Below are 20,629 nucleotides of genomic sequence, written 5' to 3' on the forward strand. Positions count from 1 at the left end.
CATCAGACACAAGGGAGCATGAACTAAATTAACCCTGATTATTTTTGTATCACCTTTGAGTAAGAACGTATTTTACAAGGAAACCTAACAAAAATGATATGCAAGGGCCAGGGATTTAGCTCAGTGGTTCCACCGCCTGCCTCGCAAGAACAAGGTCCCAAGTTCGATCCCCGGTAACAAAAAAAAAAAAAGAAAGAAAGAAGCAAAGAAATTCAAATATACTTGTAAAAAAAGATTATACACTATCTTAACCAGTGTCTATAATCTGTTTCCCCAAAATCCCTTCTTTGCATACCTAAGAGCATTTTTACAACATGAACATCAAGTGTTGCAACTGACAAGGTGCTGGTCTCATATTTCTTTATTTTTTTCAAGTTAAATATGTGGTCATTGAAGAACATTCAAAAACAGAGATAACTATTAGAACATAAAATTATCTGTAATTTTACCAATCAGAGTACTTTACCATAATTCTTTCCAGTATTTTTATATACAAAAGAAAAAATACACACACACACTCTTGGACCCTTGACTTACAAACTCAATTGGTTCCCAAGGGCTGATTGTAACTCAAGTTGGTTGTAAGTCAATAGAGCTGAGATCTGGATATTTACCTGGATACACACTATAGATAACAAGAAGCAGATGAATCTTTCATTAACCTAATTAACCCAAGTTGTTCATATGTCAGGCCAGTCATAACTTGTGTATATGTGTATATGTATATGTTATGTGTGACACACACAAAATTAGAATGGCAATGGGTAGGGTTTTTATGACTAGCATGTTTTCATTCTTAATTGTATTTTATAAGGATTTTCTTTTTTTCAACCTGTGGCTTTGGTGTTCTGTTTTGCCTTTCCTCTCTCCTTTGTGTTGCTGTTGTTGTTTTGGATACCAGGGCTCAAACTCAGGACTTTGTGTTTGCCAGGCAGGTGGGCGCGCCACTGAGCTACATCTCTGGCTCTTAATATTAAAATATCAATAGTTATATAATGTTCAATCATATGGCAATACCCTAATTGATTTAACATTTTTACTACCCTTTTAAAGACATTTGTGTACAGATATCTTTATCTTCATCTCTTTTAGTTATTTCTTCAGAAGGACTCCTCATAAGTAGAATTACCTTACCAAATGGTTAATCTTTCTACAAGTCTTTAATACAAAATGCCAAATGGCCCTCCAGAAATAGCATATCAACTTACTGTGTCATCCATGCTCTCACTTCATATTGCTGACCTTTTCAGGATTCCCTAGGGTCTTAGCTTTGAAAGCCTTTGCAAGATGCTCTTAGATGAATTTTCAACCACTTCTTGTTTATTTTGTTTTTTGTTGTTTTGAGTTTTTGGTTTTGTTTTGTTTTTTGAGACAGGGTCTCATTATATAGTTCAGGCTGGACTTGAACTATGTAGCCCAGGCTTGCCTCAAATTTGCGGTGATCCTCCTGCCTCAGCCTCCCAAGAGCTGGGATTACAGGCCTGCACCAATATGCCTGGGAACAACCACTTAACTTCTTTTTGTTTTCTTTTGGTACCAGGGATCGAACTCAGGACCTAGTGCTTGCAAGGCAGGCAGCAGAACCACTGAGCTAAATCCCTGACCCACTTAACTTCTTAATCAGTGTCTGACCTCCATAGTGTTACAGGGTTTCCTCTTTTTATCCATTCAGACAAATTTTCACTTTTAAAAGATTATTTTAATATAAATAATCCATAAGCTTTTTGGTCTTTTGTTGTAAGTTCTAAGGTAATAAAACGATTTATAAACTTACTAAAATATTAAATACCATCCATGTAAGTTAATAGAGAATTTCTTTCTAAATTTCTAGTAAATACTCAAATTAATCTCAAGATTCTGGCAAGCTTTTAAATGCTATTTCTTCTCAATATTTATGACCTGTCATAATGCTCTTTCCTAAAGAAAAGGGATCTATGATAATGTAAACAATATACTTACATATTGGTAATGTGAATAATGTACCTGACAGAAGACACTGTACTTGTTATTCAATAACTAATGATTTCACTAGAATAGTCTCCAGACACAATCAATAAAAAGCCTTTTAAGAGGGGTCAGGGATTTAGCTCAGTGGTTCCACCGCCTGCCTCGCAAGCTAAGGACCCGAGTTCGATCCCCAGTACCAAAAAAAAACCTTTTAAGAGACCATAAACTGAGCTGAGGATGGAGTTCAGTGGCAGAGCCCTTGTGAAGTATATAAAGACCTTGGGTTTAATGCCCAGCACCAAAACAAACAAAGAAACAAAAAATCGTAAGTGGGCTATGATAGAAAGTTTTAGAATACAGAAAAATAAACTATATTCTAACTTGGTACATTTTACATGAATTTAATTTGAAATTAAATCATTTCAAATGTTAGAATTTATTTAATCTATAAATACAGTTACGCAAGGTAACTAAGTTTCCACTCCTTTTCTGAATCAACCCTCAATAAACATTCAGAATCTATTAATAATATTAATGACAAGCTACAAATAAGTCACGTTGTACAAGAAAAACGTTGAACAGGCTGCAATTAAATTTTTTAAAGTTTATAAATATAGTCATGTCTCATACTGTGGTTCAATTATTAAGGCTCATCCTCATTTTATTTCTAAATTAGAAAGCTACTACTAAATGTAACAACTATCTCAATAACATGTTCTTTCAGTCAAATTTTCACTTCTTTTATTCCTAAAATAACCAAATAAGCTTGTGATTTAAGCACTTGGTCTTAGCCTGTGGCACACGAATAAAATATAAAACATGTTAAAGCATTTTAAATTGCTATAAAGCTATTCTATTATCAAAATTTTCCTAACATTCCAAATCAATTCACTCTTAAATAATTTTCAAAACATGTTTTCATTTTTTCAACAAATATTCACTGAATGCTTGCTGTGACTACCACTCACCAAAACCTCTTTAAGAGCAGGAACCACAGATTCATACTTCCAGCACGTGGCAAAGAGTAGATCAATCCCTTAGTAGATGCTTATTAAGGTCTTATGGAATGAACAATGTCCTAAACACAGTTCTTGCCCTAATGAGCTCGTATGCCATTTAAAGATAGAATACAGCTACCGAAGAGCAACATGTTAGTATCTGTCTTCACTCAGGCATACTTCCATTTCAAAAACAAAAATACCACCCGAAGGAAAGACTTAACAAAGAAAGACAGGACAGTATTTCTAAAGTAACTTACTTGCTGACTTCTTTGTACTGGGCTATCTCCTCGATATAAAGGAGGTCGTGCAACCTTGACTGATAGTTGGTCTTGGTCAATGATTTGTCTAAAACGGACTGGGTAAATAGCTGGTCAGCAGAGAGAGGAATTTGGTATCTGATAAGAAGGCTCTTCTCCAAATCAGTAGTTTCATTAGGTTCAAAATCTACAATAGTCTTAGAAGAAGAATCCCAGCGCTTAGCTGTACTTACTAGCTGTTGTTTTGCATGCATCAGGTATTCAAGATCTAAAGGGAAACAAAAAATATATTTATAAAGGAACACGACATTAAATTTTATGAATAATATATTGCATATTTTGTCAGAGAGTTTTATATACTAGAGATAAAATTCTTAGAAAAAAAAATAAGAACCCACTGGGAAAGTATTTTCCCCATATTGGAAATATTTTTTGTCCACTTGAATAAAATAACATTAATAGATATCCATGTAAAGAACCTAAGGCCAGGACAGACCACAAATAGTTATTAATGTTTTTTTAAGTGTAGATTAAAATTCAGAACTTAACTCTTCAGTCAAGAGAAATCTGATCTGGAGGCAGGAAAAATGTGTAAATTCCTTATAACATAATTTTTTAAAGATAATAATCGCTTTCCTCCTCTATTAATACCTGTCCCATTACACAAGGAGATCAAAAACCTGTGAAAAGTTAAATTTTTTCTTGTGTGGTAAAGCACTGTGAAACTATCTGAACGTCAATTTACTACAAACAAAAATCTTTTAGAAGACAGACATGTATGATACTGTTGATTTCTCATTAAAATGTGATACTATGCCATTTTTGAAAAAATCCAGTTTAGTCTCAGTGAAATTATACTGAAAGATGAGTAATTGTTCAAATTCTGACATCTTTTAAAAAAATGTAGTACACAACCAGCCCATACTGAAAGCATAAGAAACTCCATGTGTGATCACCCCCGTGCTCAATCTGTAGTGCATGTTACTTTCTATTGGATGGAATATGTTTACATCTAAGAAAATGAAACTTAACCAAAAGAAAAAAATGTTGCCCAGCTCACTCAGGAGGCCAAGTTTTTGTTTTTTGGGGGGATTTTTTTGGTACCAGGGATCGAACTTGGGACCTTGCACTTGCGAGGCAAGCAGCGGCACCACTGAGCTAAATCCCTGGCCCTATTTTTCTCAGTTTTTAACATGAACTATGAAACCATCTTGAATTATACTGTATTAAAACTTGGCCTACTGGGCTGGGGATTTAGCTCATAGGTGCCGCCGCCCGCCTCACAAGCGTGTAAGGTTGCGAGTTCGATCCCCGGCAGCAAAAAAAAAAAATTGAGAAAAATAAAAAATCCAAAGATCAGTGAGTCTCCAGCGGACAAATACAAATTATCCTAAATTATCTTCAAAATAAGAATACAGATGTAATTGTCATGTCTTGTTTAGTGAGTCATTCTGCAAATTTTAAATGTAAGTATGGCTATCCACCAAAGAAATTTCTCAACAGTAGCAAATAACCAGTCCTAATATCATAACAAAAATACAACCAAAAATATGAAGATCCCCGATTTCTAACCTTTGTCCCTTTTTTAAGGCATTTTTTTACATGACAAATTTATTATTTCTCAAATTGCAACATAAATGTCATCAAGACGTATAGATGGTCTGCACATTAATATTTTACACTTTAGAAATACTCTGGTCTATTATAAACCTATAGAATTTCTTCCCCTGAGATGTGGTAACATCTCAGAAACTAGAAATATATTTAAAGAGCAATCTATAAAAAAAACCAAAGATATATGTTTTTGCAATATCCTAAGTTTCCTGAAGTAACCATATCTTCTTCCTAAATCACTATAAAATTAAGCTCTTCCTAGTCATTCATTAGAGGATAACTACAAAAAGGATTTAAATTATGCAAATGATAACAGTCCTAAAACAGAATATACCATCACTAAAAATCAGGTGTTCATTATCATTCCAATAGAAGGATGTATATAGTTTTTATCTTAATCTTAAAAGTCAAAAAGGAAAACAGCAATGATACAGCAGCAAACCAAATAACCAGCTATTTTTAAATGTTTTGTTTTCGGCTGGGGATTTAGCTCAGTGGTGCCGGCACCTGCCTTGCAAGCACAAGGACCCGAGTTTGATCCCTGGTACCAAAAAAAAAAAACCAAAACCAAAAATACAATTAAACTACACAATACTAAAGAATCTATTTAGTAAACAGAAAAATGAAGGCTACTGTGTAGGATCAGGAGAATTATTTTGCATAATTATATCTTAAATTGTATTTTATTTAAATAAAGTCAGACTATGCTTAAATCAATATTATAGTCACACAGTTTAAAAAGTCACTAGTTAGCCAGGCCTGGTAGCACATGCTTGTAGTCCCAGCACTCAGGGAGGCTGAGGCAAAAGGTTGCACATTCAACCCTAGCTTTGGCAGCTTAGCAAAAACCTATGTCAAAAATTTTAAAAATTTTAAAAGGCTGGGGACTTTAGCTCCATTTGAAGGCCATGGATTCAAGCCCCAGTACCACGCTAAAAAAAAAAACAACAACAAAAAAAGTCACTAGTTATTCCTAACTGATTATTAAATAGCTGAGACAATAACAAAGCTAAAACAGTAGAACTTTTTGAGAAAGCTTTTTATATTACCTATTAAATATGCAAATCAAATTATACAGAAAGTCTTTCTATTCTAGGCCTCTAATATTCAGACTTTTTGGAAAAACCAGCATGAGTAACAGTATCTTTCTCATTTTATCTATATAGTCCCATGATTCTTATCCTGGTTTTAGGGAATTCTTAAAAGTATCATGAGGAGGTAGTATAAAAATTCCAAAACAATTCTCAATGTTAAATTTACTTAATTTTTAAGGGCCGGGAATTTAGCTCAGTGGTTTCGCTGCCTGCTGTGCAACCCCAAGGACCCAAGTTCGAACCTCGGTATGAAAAAGAAAAGAATTTTTAAATGACTATGTGTCAAAAAGTCATGAATATAAAATGGCCAGTGAGTGCTAAGGATACAGTTTTATAAAAACCACTTCTCTTTCCCTACTTTATGTGAAATTCTGCTCAATTCCTTCACTTTAAGAAGAAACTTAACTATGCCTGTTTAATGACCCACCAAATTTATAGTGCTTAAAGGTCATTTGGTCTTTAGAGTGCCTCTTTAAATGTGAGGGAGAAAGAGGTGAGGTTCCGCAAGTGAGGACACTGGATGTGACTGCCACTGTGGCTGTGTCATCCCTGTCTGCAGCACATGCATGCCTGCCAACATCTAAACCAGACCGACACTGCTCAGGACAGCCTGAGCCAACACATCTTTGATGTGTACTTTTCTTCACCCTACCTAAGGCTAAAATGAAAAACACTCTGGAAAGACAAAAAACAAGTTAGGACCAATATACCTAAAACCACTTAGACAACATTTAATACTGACTCATCAACCAATTTCTGTAATAAATATCAAAGTAAACCCAACAGAAATTATAAACCTATGGAATTTCTTCCCCTGAGATGTGGTAAACAGAAACTAGAAATACATTTTAAAAGAAATCTATAAGAAAAAATTAAAGATAATTAGGATATACCTAATCTTTTAAAACTAATAAAAGCGAAGGACTGCTGCTGTCAAAAACAGAATTCAAGACTAGAATAACTAGTCTGACACAAGATATACTTCCCAACTTCCCCAACTCTTCTGATACTGAGAACAGCAGCTGCTCTCACTTGAACCACAAAGTTACTATTCTAACACAGCATCCCAAGGTTTGCCAACTTGAAAAATATCTTTAGCCTAACAGCTTATAGAATAAAAAGGAAAATACCTAGTGATCTAAGTACCTAGCATTAGGGCTGACACATAAGATTCACGCAATAGAGGAACCCATCTGGGACATCGTGATCTGTCAGAGCTAACCCCAAAGGATGAAGCACTATGAGTTCTATAAAACCGTGATGCCACCCATGGAGCAGGAGGCATCCAGAGTTATCACCAGTCAAAGCACTGTTGTCAAGTATATGTTGGATGGATTCACACAAGTAAAAGAATAGATTATATAATCCACTCTCCCTTGCTGAAAAGTAGAAGACAGATGAGCTATGAGAAAGAAACAGTACTATAGCAGAAAAGAGAAACAAATAAAACAAAATGACCCCTTAAAATAATGAAGATTAGTATAGTTAGAAGAAAAAACACTATGTAAACAGGATACAAATAAAATTGTCATTTCTAGGCATGATCTAAAGAGAAAAAAAAGATGCATGCAATTAATGCATGTTAAATACAAAATTTACTTAAAACACTTAAGTTTATCTAAGACTTATAGGAAATGAGATGAAATGCTTGAAATTCATAATTCAGACACCACACTCTTTCTTAGAAAATATTTTGGTCTTGACTGCCCAAAATAACAATGATAAAAAAATGCGAAGGTAATCCCAAACTACCACTTCCACCATCCAGCTCAGTATTCTTCCCTTCCCCAAAACTGTTAGCTATAAGTAACCTGAGTATCTCTTAGCTTCCTCATGCTGTCTGTCCCTATTTGTGCTCTCTTTATTAAAGAGGGTAACAAAAAATTAAAATAGCAGAGTGTGGCAGCACGAATATCTCAAAGTTTTCATACATTTCTACTGTTACATTTAACTTTTCTTGACACACTTTTTAAATCTATTTTTTTTGCCTGGCATAATGGCTCATGCCTATAATCCCAGCACTTGGGAGGCTGAGGCAGGAGAACTGTCATGAGTTAAAGGCCAACCTGGGGTACATAGTCAGTTCAAGGCCAGTCTGAACTACATGGCAAGACTTTGTCTCAAAAATCCAAACAATACATAAATTAATACATAATAAAATATATTTTTCTATTGCTTTCCTGATCACATATTATATAGCTATAGGCATATAATATATCCTTAATTTACCAACAACCTTGGCAGGTGGGAATTACTTTTAAGTCATACTAGATTTTAACATATACTGCTAGACTCAAGAGAAATATACAGTATATGAAGCTTTTACATCTAACCATACAAGCAAGTCTTTAACATGCTGCCTCCAAATATTAACAGCACAATTTCAAATCTGTATTTCAAAGCAAAAACTCCAGGGTCAGGGATATAGCTCAGTGACACCATGCCTGCCTTGAAAGTGCAAGGTCCTGAGTTTGATCCCCAGTACCAGAAAAAAAAATTCCATTAATCAAAGTTGTGGTATAAAGTATATAATTCAATTTTACTAAGCTAGGGGAAAACTCACTAATTTCCTTCTTTTGTAGATCTCTTTTCCCACATATTTTTGAGAAACATATCTCCAATTTAAATCCAAAACTATTTTAGTATATAATGCTTTTCTGAACCTGAATCTTACCAGCAAAGAAAAAAACTGCATTAAAGTTATATATATTTCTTGACTAGTCTGTAGGATTACCATACAACAACTAGAAAAAAAATTCATTCATGGCCTATCAATAGAAAGGTCTGGATACTTCAGATATCAGGACAAAACAGAAAAATTACAAATTTTGTTTTCTTCTTTGAATTAACTAAAAAAAATAAATAAATAAATAAGGATTCTTAGTTCCATATAGAACAATAAATTGGGGAAATACAGGCTGCATATAACTTGATTTTGATTTTCAATGAGTCATATACTAATGGAATGAAAGTCTGACACCCACTGAGGTTTTTTGTTGTTGTTGTTGTTGTCTTGATAGTGGGGACTGAACTCAGGACCTTGCGCCTTGCCAGGCAGGTGGGGCGCCACTGAGCTATATTCCCAGTCCCCTACTAAGAGTTTTTAATCACCAAGGCACATTGTAAATCTAAGAGGGAAAGAGAGCATGAAGCAATTCTACACTTATTTGTACATGTAAGTCTTTACCATAAGTGTTGCTATTTCATCGGAACACAGATTAGGAAGCATTGAGCTAAAAGATGGCCCAGCATGGCCCAAATTTATAACTTTATGAAAAAATATATACATTTCCAGAATTAATTTAAAGACAAAAACCTGTATTAAACAATGAACAGTCAAATGGAAGAAGCAATAAAGGTATTTCTCATTCAAATTAGTTTCACACCATCACTAAATTTATGTGTGCAAAACCAAATTATAATTTATAATGAAATAAAAACTATACGGAAACAAGAACCCCAGACCTAATTCAATTTCCAACTGTGTTTGTCCAATCTGAACCTAGAATGACATTTTCCTCTTAATTATATAACAAAAATGTTCCAAGAATGAATTGGCTGAGGCTGGAGGTCAAATGACCTGGGTCTTCACACTGCAATAATTGAACAATGTAATAATCTGCCTCTGTGTCTCCAAATGTCCACACAAGTATTCCAGCAAATGATAACAAACAGGATGCTTCCACTTTATATCTTTATGACTCAAAATGTTTTATAAATTGTAATTGGACATAAATTTTTTGCTGATAAGAACTCTGATAATTAAAACTACTAACTAGTACTAACAGAAAAGCAGCAAACAAATAATATTTATATCCTGCTTTCATTTCTCCACAGTTCTGTTAGGACTCTGTACACAATCACACTAAGACATATAATCATCCAATAAAAAAAATTTAGGTCCAGGCACGGTGGCACATGCCTGTAATGCCAGCACTTGAGAGGCTGAGGCAGGAGGACTGCCATGAGTTCAAGGCCAGCCTGAACTACACAGCAAGACCCTGTCTCAAAATACAAAACAATATTTAGGAAATTAACAAAAAATGATAAGATAGTCAATAACATCAATTGAAAGAGTAGGAAAAATTTTAAAGACAGAGGTAAAAATGAGCATAACAGGTCATCACCAGCATTGCAAAATAAATAAGCAAACAAACAAATAAATGCTTATATCAGAAAATAGATTGTGTACAATTTACACTGTTATCTTGCAATATTCACTTTTCTTGTTATTGAAAAACAAATTTCACTATGGGAAATTATTTTAATGTTTCCAAATCAGTTCAAGAAAATGCTTAACTTTTTCAATTATTTTTTGTAACATAATTACTTAAAAGTAAAGCTTTATTTAACAAAAACCTGCAATGGAAATTAAACCACAAAGTGGTTACTAAAGGAAAGGATATAGTACCTATACTATCAAAAAGGGAGAAGTTATTATTTTGTTAGTTCCCTCTATCATATCTGAATGAAATATAAAATTTATTGTATTTACAAACTGCTACATCAGAAACATCAGAAAAGAACTATTTCTTCCAGTTACCAGATTCAAAACATTAGTCCTCTTGAACAACCTCTTTCAATCTCCTTATTTACTAAATGCCTACTATAGCAGATATTTTGTGAGGCTTACTTCTAGTCCTCAAAATCCTCTGACATGATCATGAGTCCAATTTTATAGATGTTTCCCCATGAAGCTCAGAGATGTTAAGTATTCTATCCAGGGTCATACCGGTAATATGGAGAAAATCAGGATTCAAATCCAATTCTATTTGACTCTGAATTTTGCCTACTGTTCTTCCTCTCCAACTATAAAAGTAGCACATATCTGAGAAAAAAGTAGTCAACCTAACCCTCACTGTTCTCCACCCCATTAAATCTTCATCATCATCTTTTCTCTTTATCAGCTGTTTTAGCTGTATCACTTTCTTTTCACTTTGTTCTCTGAAGACAATTAACATGTTATTAATTAACTTTTATTAACTAGTGTGGATTCTTTACAACATTTCTTTAGAAAAATGAGTCATGAGTTGCAGATCACCAATCTAAATGCAAACTTCTAAAATACATCCACATGTAAACCATGAGCATCTTTTACAACTTGTATTTGAGAGAAGGGAGTACATGCTGGTCTCTCTTTATGAAATAAATCTCCTTGTAAACCAGACATGGCAGCAAATCACTCTGAATTAGGAGCATCACAATTCAAGCATAGCCTGGGCAACTTAGCAAGACCTTGTCTCAAAAGTAAAAAAGGTCTGGCAATGTACCTCAGTGTGAACACTCTGGATTCAATTCCCAGTACTACCCCCACTCTCAAATCTTGAAATTTAAAAAGTGTGCTTTCTAGTAGTAGTCCTAAAGTTCTGGACACTGAAAGCAATTTACTAATACAGAAGTGAGCAAACTACAGCATGCAAGCCAAATCCAGCCCACAGTTGTTTCTGAAAACAAAAGTATGCTGGAACAATCATGCCCATTTGTTTTTGTCACCTCTGGCTGCTTCCTCACAACAATGCAGATCTGAATAGCTGTGATAGAAACCCTTTGCTCTGTAATATCTAAAATATTTACTATCCTTTGTAGAAAGAATTTGCCAAATCTTATGCTTGTATTTTTACTTTATCAATTCTCATATCTATTTGGCTATTACAAGAGTATTAAGAGTAACATATCACAAAATACAAATAGATAAAAAAGGATCAAAGTAAAGGGGACTTAAGGTAAAATGAAGTCTGAGTAATACTAACACACAACCAAGAATACGTTACCTAATTGTGAAATCTGAACACAAATGTTGCTTTAACCTCACCTAGCAGAGGGAGAGAGACCAACTCTACACATCCACCATCTCCAAATAATAAAATCATATCATTTGCTCATGAACAGAACAACCTTTTCTAGGTTCTCATGAATGGGATATGGTGGTATGTAATGAAAAACATCCTCTACATTATGGTCAGGGATAGTCAATACCAAGTTTCATACAGCATAGCCATATGAAGTGTTAAACAAATACTTAAGTGTTTGTTAAGTAAGTAAGGCACCTATGAATCCAACCAAGAGCCAAAGAAGTGTGGGCTAACACGCCCTTTCTTTGTCCTGTTGGATCTAGGCATAAAATTTAGGTATAGGCAATAACATAACAACCTACAAAATAAAGCATCATCTTCTCCAGGTGTTTACAGAATCCAGGGCCCTCTTTCCAAAAACACAGAGTGGATCCCATTATAGGTACCTGACCTCCTTAACAGTCGTGAACATATAAACTGACTTATGAAGTCTTATACTGAGGACTTTTCATTCAGAAAGAATGTATTAGTACCAGCAAAGTTAACTGGTCAGTCAGTAAGACATGGAAACAGGCATTGTAAGTGTATATACAATTACCATTAAAAAGGCATTCTATCCAAACTAAGACTGAAAGATTTTACTGTGCTGAAATCATCTTATTTAAAAGAAAATTGGTAGACCATAACAGACCTTTTCATCTACTCAAATAAGTTTAGGGGACCTCAAAGCAAGATTTGCTCAGTGACTAAATGAACAGATCAGGGCACAATGTGAACCATTCTAAGCCCACTGCACAGTAAATGAGTTAATTAATTTGGACTTTTCTCATTATTCTCTCCCTGTCCAGGGAATATTTAGGGGCCAATACATATCTTTTAATGTTGCCTTTTAATACATCGCATCAGGGAAAAAAGTCTAAATATTACCTTCTGTAGAAGCTGCATCAATCATTACTCTTTGCATGAGTACTGGTTCCAATCCAAAGTCGAAAACTATGGTTTGGCGAAAAGTTCCAAATATTTCTGTGTTAAATGCTATCCCGACTTTATACACGTAATGATCTAATCCATTTTGGGCCATCTTTCCTCCTATCCATTCTTGACAGTTTTCTGGGACTTCTTGTGATACCTGGGTAGTACTATCTCCGGCAGATATTGCAATGATACTAAAATGAGGACGATGAGCATCATAAAGCAATGCTACACGATACAGCATTCTTGCAGGCTACAAGGAAGTTAAAATAATTCATTGAGTACAAGGGGGTGAAAAATCCAATTGTAATTGGGCTCTTCTATGAAAATATTTCCATAATGGATTGTTAGTTTCTCATGCTTCTAAGATTATGTTCAAAATATAAACTAAGTACATATGTCATTTAAAAAGAAAAAAAACACAAGAATGGTTAAAAAAAAAAACAGTTAAAATGATGTATTATGCCATATTACTAGCCTTCCTGTTCCTTCACTGATGTGTTTACCTTTCACTGTGGCAAAATCTATCAACCTACATCACCCTCAATCTCTAACTTTTCATATCCTTTGTCTAAAAAAGTTTTATGAAGCCTCAAGTGGGAAGTCTTCATAGGACAGGAGTTACATCTGAAAGCACTGGATTGGGTTCAAGACTGAAGCTAAACACTTAGAATTTACATCTCAAGGTACAGAAGGTACAGTGGAAAAAACAACATAAAACTTTTCCACTGAACACAGTCACTAAAATTTTTTACTTTATTCAGCTTAAATTTTGACCACTGTAACTAAGATGAACAGCACTTAACATGAAAAAATATCTCGTATTAAGCCATTTTTACAGAATTTGTGATCTCATGAAATCAAATTTTAAAACATGTTTTAATTGTTTAAATATCTTAGAACTTCCAGATTAAACAATTCAATTTAAATAGTTAATTGTAAGCCATGAACCCCATCCTATGTTCCTTGGAAGACAGTATGTCAGAGATGTCTTTACCAAATAAGTAAACAAGTAAAAAAGAAAGCCTTTTAAACAGCTACAAAGATCTTAGCTCAAAGTAAAAAAAAAAATATATATATATATATATATATCGAGAGAGAGAGAGAGAGAGAGAGAGAGTACTTTCAACGACTAAAGTACAAAGATCCACTTTAGTACAATACAGAACCTACAAAAGATGTACTTAGATTAAAACACTCAATCCTCGCTTAACACAGAGATATAAAAGTCCAAAAAAGCTTTGGGAAAACAGAATAAAATTTATATTCTTTAGCATAAAATTCATACCTTACAAGTGAGAGCAAAAGTCCATGTCTGATGAGATTTTTTGGTGTTGACAGTAACAGACAAGTCAGGATTATGCTCTACCTTTATTCCTTCTATACATTCACTAAGCTGGAAATAAAGAACATAATGTTTTGTTACAAAAAACACAAAAACTTTCAACATAGTAAATAATCTCACCAGTAAAGATACTGATGGAGCTGTTTACCATGATATTTTATACATTTTTTTTCTCAGCTAGTTTTACAAGAAAATAAAGCTAAAATAAAAAATGGAAGAAAATTAACCCCAACCAAAAAATGGCAATCAAAACCTGCCTGAAAGATGGTAATTAATATAACACCTAAAATTCTCCAAATAAATAGTTTAGTTCTGCACTTAATTTTAACAAATGTGCCTACTTTTGCTGCTAAAACATCATTTTATATGGAATCAAGTTCTTCATATATTAGTTAAGGAAATAAATCAAAATACTGTACAGCACATGAAAAAGTCAAAATTCAAACAGGTTCATTGTTTAAGACGACCAAAAAAGGAAAAAAGCAGTTTAGTTTATTTTCCTCACCACTTTCTCAGGAGATAATGAATTCATCCATTTTTCTATCAAGGTTTCCATGTAACTGCCTGAGAGCTGTTTATTCTCATTTTGCTGTTTCAATTTTATCAACCGTGAAGCGTATCTTTTCTGCCATTCTGCTAGTTCTTCCTGGGAATGTGCTGAAGTACACTGGGCACCATACCTACAGATTCCTTGCTCTAAAAATCTAAGTGAAATAGGAAAGACTGTTTTATCATATATTTTGTTTAACCATTTCAATACAGACTTCCAGCATTTGTGCTCTGCCTCCTCAGTAACAACAACAACAAAAACTGAAATGTCATATTTATCACAGTCTTACATGACAGAGGGAGATACGTTTTAGAGACATGACAACACTCATAATAATCAAAACATCAGCCCCTATATTCAAGTGACTTGTTTCCTTAGGATTCTAATGGAATCCTAAAACATATGACCCCTCTCCCCGTAAGACAGAAGTTGCTGCCTTTGGGATACAAAAACTCTATTATACAATTCCTTTTAGAACAGATTTTTTTTTTTAAAGCAACACTGACATCAAGTGGATTATCTGCTCACACATAGCTACGTCCTACTTCCCAAAATGATGACTTAAAGGAAACATTCTACATACTAGGAATGTCATTCTGAAAAAAAATTAATGTTACTAAATTATCACTGTAAGGTTTCTACTTCTCACCTCCAATGTAACGCTGTTACTCTTTTCTACATTACTATTACCTATATTTCACTGAAACTACTGGACAATTTAAAGTGCAAATACATATAGAATAAATATTTTATATTACAGTCACAAATTTATTCAGCAGTTAGTCATATTCAATTATTCAAGGGATAAATAAATTTATTTTAAAAGATACAAAGATAAAAATTTGTGACTCAAAATATATACTGACTATAACTAACAATAATGTAATGTATACTTCAAAAAGCTAGAAAAGATTTCAAATGTTCTCATCACAAAGGAAAAATGTTTAAGGTGATGGATATGCTAATTACACTGATTTGATTAATGTATTTCAAAATATCGTATTATACCCCATGAAGTATAGTGATGTATCAAGCAAAAATAAATTTTTTAAATTTTTAAAGTCTATGTAAAAATTACATTAAAATATATTTTTAGGAAAGTTATTAAAATAATTTGATATGCCTATATTCTTTATATTCTAGTTTATATAATTTGGGGGTCAAAAACAGATTTTAAAAAGGCTTTTTGATGGTTAATTGTTTTTTTTTTTTTGTACCAGGGATCAAACTCAGGACCTTATGCTCGCGAGGCAGGCGCCAGAACCACTGAGCTAAATGCCCAGCCGATCATTAATTTTTTTAAAAAAATTTAAATATGGGCCAGGGATTTAGCTCAATGGTTCTGCTGCTTGCCTCAAAATCACAAAGACACAAGTTCGATCCCTGGTACCAAAAAAAAAAAAAAAAAATTTAAATACCCTGCAAAATTATGGTTAGGCCAGTTTTAAATCAATGAGAACATTTCAAAATTGATAGATCTTTTGAGAGAAGAAACAAAAACAATAAATAGCAAAACAGGAGAAATGTCATAGACAATTTTCAACTGGAAAAAATATGGCCAGTAAGGATTACAAAATGAACCACAGCACATTATAAATAGTCAAATGGCTCACCACACTGAAAAGCTGAGCATATCTAAAGTTCTCCTGATGGTACAAATGGAGCACTTAAACTTAAAATAAGGCTATTTGTTAAATTCTCTTATGCTTCAGAAGACACTGAAAATCATGCATTCCTGTGACATTTAAGTATAGTGTCTTCATAGGCCAAATCTGTCTTTCTGTACTTTGCTTTAAATTACTTACCTAAAAAAAAAGGTTTTCTATTTTCATCTGACTATAAATTTTCTCAGATTTCCTTTTACAATACGATTCCACTAGGATTTTCAATATTTACTAGTTTCATTCTCTCTACTATAAAATCAAATTTAATATCTTGACTATATAATCATCAAAAATCACATATCAAATTTTCCTTATCAAAAGCAATCTAGAGTTGTAAGTTTCTATCTAAAACCCCACTAGCTACTAAGTCTTATAAAAAGAACTGATGGGCTCAATTTTTAAAACGAGAATTGCTAATTCTTTCCACATTAATATATAATAACTAAATTTTGAAAGGTTAGCCCTTCAAAAATAAGTTCCTCATAAATTCCATATAAAGATTACATGAAGATACATATTTTCAGGAAAGTCATTAAAATAACACGTCTTTATCTGTTTTATGCTCTACTTCAGTTTATATAATTTCAACTTTTATCAGCATACATAAATTTCACATTAACAAAAGACCAGCAATTGAATTCATCCATAATACCACAACTGGTATCATAAAAGACTTCTGAACAAAGCCTTAATGACCTACATTTAGATCAGTGTTGTTTATAATTAAAAGAAGGCTCATGGATATGGTTTTGACTTTTATTACTTACTGACAATGACCTTCATGGCTTCTGTTTCAAATGGAAATAAATTATTTTATTCGGTACCATTATTCTTTTTCTTCTTTCACATATTATCTTCTTTGAATTTGATTTACTACTTTCCAAAAAGTGAAGGAAAATTGTCTATCCTTTCAACAAAGACATGTAATTGGTTTAAAAAAAAAATTTCACATTACCTTTTACACAAAGTATATTCCTCGCTGCTTGTGATTCCCCTAGGTGGTGGGCGGAAATGCCAACCATTACAAGACCCTAGGGAGTAATCAGGATATAGTCTTATCATTTGAGGCTACCTAGTAATTCTGATATTTTAATGTGTAAGAAATACTATAATCCCTCCACGCACATCATCCCAGATGATGTAAAAAGGACGACATATTTGCCTCTACGCAAAAAGTAATCTACAGATCAATTGAGTTAAATAAGTTAACTATGGAAAATGCAGAAAATCACTGCAGAAGCAGCTACCCAGCAGTTAAGTTAAGTTGGCCCTGGTTCTGTTCTAGCAACTGGTGGGCCTATCCAGTACAATCTCTTCCTAAGAGCTCTGGATGGAGGTGGGCATGCTTGTTATTTCTAAAGCATGGCATGTGTCTCTATCAGGAATTCCTTCAGGAATGGGAAAATGATTGCATCCTGGAAGGAAATCTTATATAACAAATTTCCACCTTTGCATATCATCCACATTCCTTATGATTCCTGATACATGTTACAATATGATATAATCCTTTATAATTGAAATAAAGTTCAACCAGTTGAATTCTGAGATAGGAGCTAAAAATCAGCTTCGTTTCCTTCTGAATACAGAGAGCTTTGATTTGTTTAGATGAGGCTCCAAATAAGCGAAGAAAAATAAAGGCTTAAGAGAGAAAGGCTACAGCTATAGAGGCTGAGCATCATGTTGTATTTCCTCACAAGTCATTGTGGCCCACCCCTTGGAAAAAAAGGAGATTCACCCAAGTGGAGTTTAAAAGTATGCTTCATCCCTTACTAGCTGGGTGACTTCATGGAAATTACTAAACCTCAATATACGCTTCATCACTTATCAAGAGATGGAGAAGGACCCTAAGAAGTCAATCAAGGTTTCATGAAAGTCATAACTGTAGTACACAGCTTATGGCAGCCATTCAATGACTCTTTTCCCTTTCCTTTACCAAAACCAGAAAGAACTCAGGTTTACAGATCAAAATTTCCAAAACATAATGAATATAATACCCTGGGGTGGAGGGAGATGCTCCCTTCACACACTGCTAAGAATGATCTTTAAATTTAGTCCTGCATGGAAGCAAGATGTTGGTCTAGGTGACCTTTAGAGTTATTTCCTACTGCTATTACTGTTATTCTATGAAAAGCTGCCAGGGAGAAAATTGCTTTCACCACACCTACTTCTTAAAATTCAATTTTTACATTCTCTCCTACATCTCCACTTACATGTACTATAATTCAGTAAATTTCCTCCCAGTAATCAATAAAAAGAAAAGCCCAGAATTACAGCTATGAGAAGTTAAGAAAATTTGGCACTTACCCTCATCTAAGTCTTCCGCATGATATCCAGTGAGGACATTACTAGTTGCTGTCTGCAATTTTTCAAATGAAAGACATATAAGACAGTAAGAAATAACCAGTTGGTACTGAATTAAATTTGGATATTTCAAAACTTAAAAGGTAAAGTTGGAATACTTAGAAATGTTTCATAACTTTTTTTTTTTTTTAGTTTTCTTGAGACAGGGTCTCACTATGCAATTTAGGCTGGCCTTGAACTCACTATGTAGCCAAAGCTGGCCTCAAACTCACGGCAATCTTCCTGCCTCAGCTTCCCAAATGTGAAATGTTTGATAACTCTAATATGCTGCAAGATATATTTTTGCTCTATTCTATGTTACACTGTATTTTAAATGAAAAAAGAAGCACTTTTCAGGAACTCTTTAAGAAAAGTGATAGGAAAAAAAACCCCAAATCCCCAAAACTGATAGATACTCCTCAAAGTAAAATCAGCCTGGGAGCAGATCAGAAAAGTCTAAGTTTTGAAACCCACAAGGATAGTACCTTTCATCCATTTATTCATTTCACTTTCCTTCATAAAACCTACAGAAAAACCAACTAGAGAAATGCCTTTTCTCCTACAGCCAAGGCATGCTACCACCTTATGGCCAGGAAGCACTTCCTTCCAAGTCCTACTCAATCTGGAGTGAGCCCTTCATCCATAATAGAAGAGGTTACGGAGCGAACCACTCATTCTAACTGTCATGGACAAATACCTACTCGGTGCTTTTGGAACTAACCTTACCCTAAGCCAGTAACGGCAAAGCTTTCAGAGACTGAATGCCCAAACTACAACCCAAAACTCACTTATTTAATCTCAAACCGTCAACATTGCAATTAAACCTGAATACTAAGGTTTCAGTTTAGAAAAAATAAATCCGACATTAACACCTTTTGACTTAAAAGAAAAACAACACACATGCTATAGGTTCACCACCACTGTCCTAAGCGTTCCTCCTCCAATTTCTACCAGGTGCCAACCATAATACTTTTCTTAACTATGCTGCAGCATTTTACATGCTGGATGATTGCCAACTACAGATTTGATGTCAACAATATGCAACTGCCTTTCTCCAATCCCCCTTCAAGACTATCTGGCACACAGTGAGTACTCAGTAAATGATGGATGGATGGATGGATACACAGGTGGATGGATGGATGGATTAGTTAAGCATTTTAAACACAATATGTCCAAAAACAACATTCACTGACCTTGCCCCAAACCCCAACCTCCTCTAGTGCTCTTAATCTCAAGTTAATGGATTATTCTTCCCCAAAGAAAGCAGACTGAAATTGTAAAAGGCATCTTGAACTCTTCCCTCTTCTATCCTGAGTAGTCTCTAAATCTTGCCCAACCAAATCTAAACTGTCTTTCATATCTGTCTCATACTCTCTACACCCCACGCCACTATCCTACTTGTCTCATCTATCCCTGAACCAACTACTCTATGCCATCGTTACCTAGTACCAAGTCACCTGAGTCTTTACTTAGCTGTCCCTTCCTTTAAAATCAGTGCCTACACTCCTATCTCCATGATTCCATTGCAGAGTGTTATCTCCCTGGTTTTATCTCCATGACTGCACTTACTGACCACAGACTACCTGGTGGGCACATTAGCTATATATATCCCGGAATGGCCCACCAAATTGCTTTCCATGCAGATCTCAATTTTCTAGAGCCCTAAACAGTACAAACGTTCAGTAAATTTTAAACTGAATCAGAAAGAAACAATATCCTAAAATGAAATTTGGAAATGTCTTGTACCATAGAAAGGATGTCATAAATGCTAATCAGGTACATCTGAGATAATACCATCATCATTTATATGGGGTTGACTAAATTGGATATTTTAAGTTGGATTGGAACTAAATTACTAAAATGTTGTTTCTACATAAAATTAGCTTCTGATTCTGCATTAAGTCACTTACTAATAAGCTTATAAAAGATAACCCACTTTTTGTAAAATGAGGGATTGAGAATAAGAATATATAAACTAACAAATAAATCAGAAATAATTATTCCTACTACAAACATTCTATGTTTCATAAAAAAGATTCATTAAAACATCTCT

At 34.0% G+C, this 20,629-nt stretch overlaps 1 protein-coding gene across 10 annotated transcripts in view; it reads right to left on the reverse strand.

Annotated features, from left to right (window-relative positions):
• Positions 1-20,629, reverse strand: part of Helz (helicase with zinc finger) — a 156,565-nt gene that overhangs the window by 97,478 nt on the left and 38,458 nt on the right. For 9 of the 10 annotated variants that reach the window (XM_087208592.1, XM_087208594.1, XM_087208588.1 and 6 more), the window contains 6 exons: positions 18,541-18,592; positions 17,192-17,267; positions 14,528-14,726; positions 13,966-14,073; positions 12,633-12,930; positions 3,206-3,473 (listed from right to left, as the gene is read on the reverse strand). In XM_087208592.1, the coding sequence (XP_087064718.1) occupies positions 3,206-3,473; positions 12,633-12,930; positions 13,966-14,073; positions 14,528-14,726; positions 17,192-17,267; positions 18,541-18,592 (1,001 nt within the window). Of the gene's footprint in view, positions 1-3,205; positions 3,474-12,632; positions 12,931-13,965; positions 14,074-14,527; positions 14,727-17,191; positions 17,268-18,540; positions 18,593-20,629 lie in introns of those variants that run through there. The other variant, XM_087208597.1, reaches the window with a different exon arrangement.

Source organism: Heterocephalus glaber, unplaced genomic scaffold (genome assembly GCF_053883595.1).
Source record: "Heterocephalus glaber isolate CG9 unplaced genomic scaffold, H.glaber_assembly_v1.0 deba00000937, whole genome shotgun sequence".
In the NCBI taxonomy this organism is placed as follows: Eukaryota; Metazoa; Chordata; class Mammalia; order Rodentia; family Bathyergidae; genus Heterocephalus; species Heterocephalus glaber.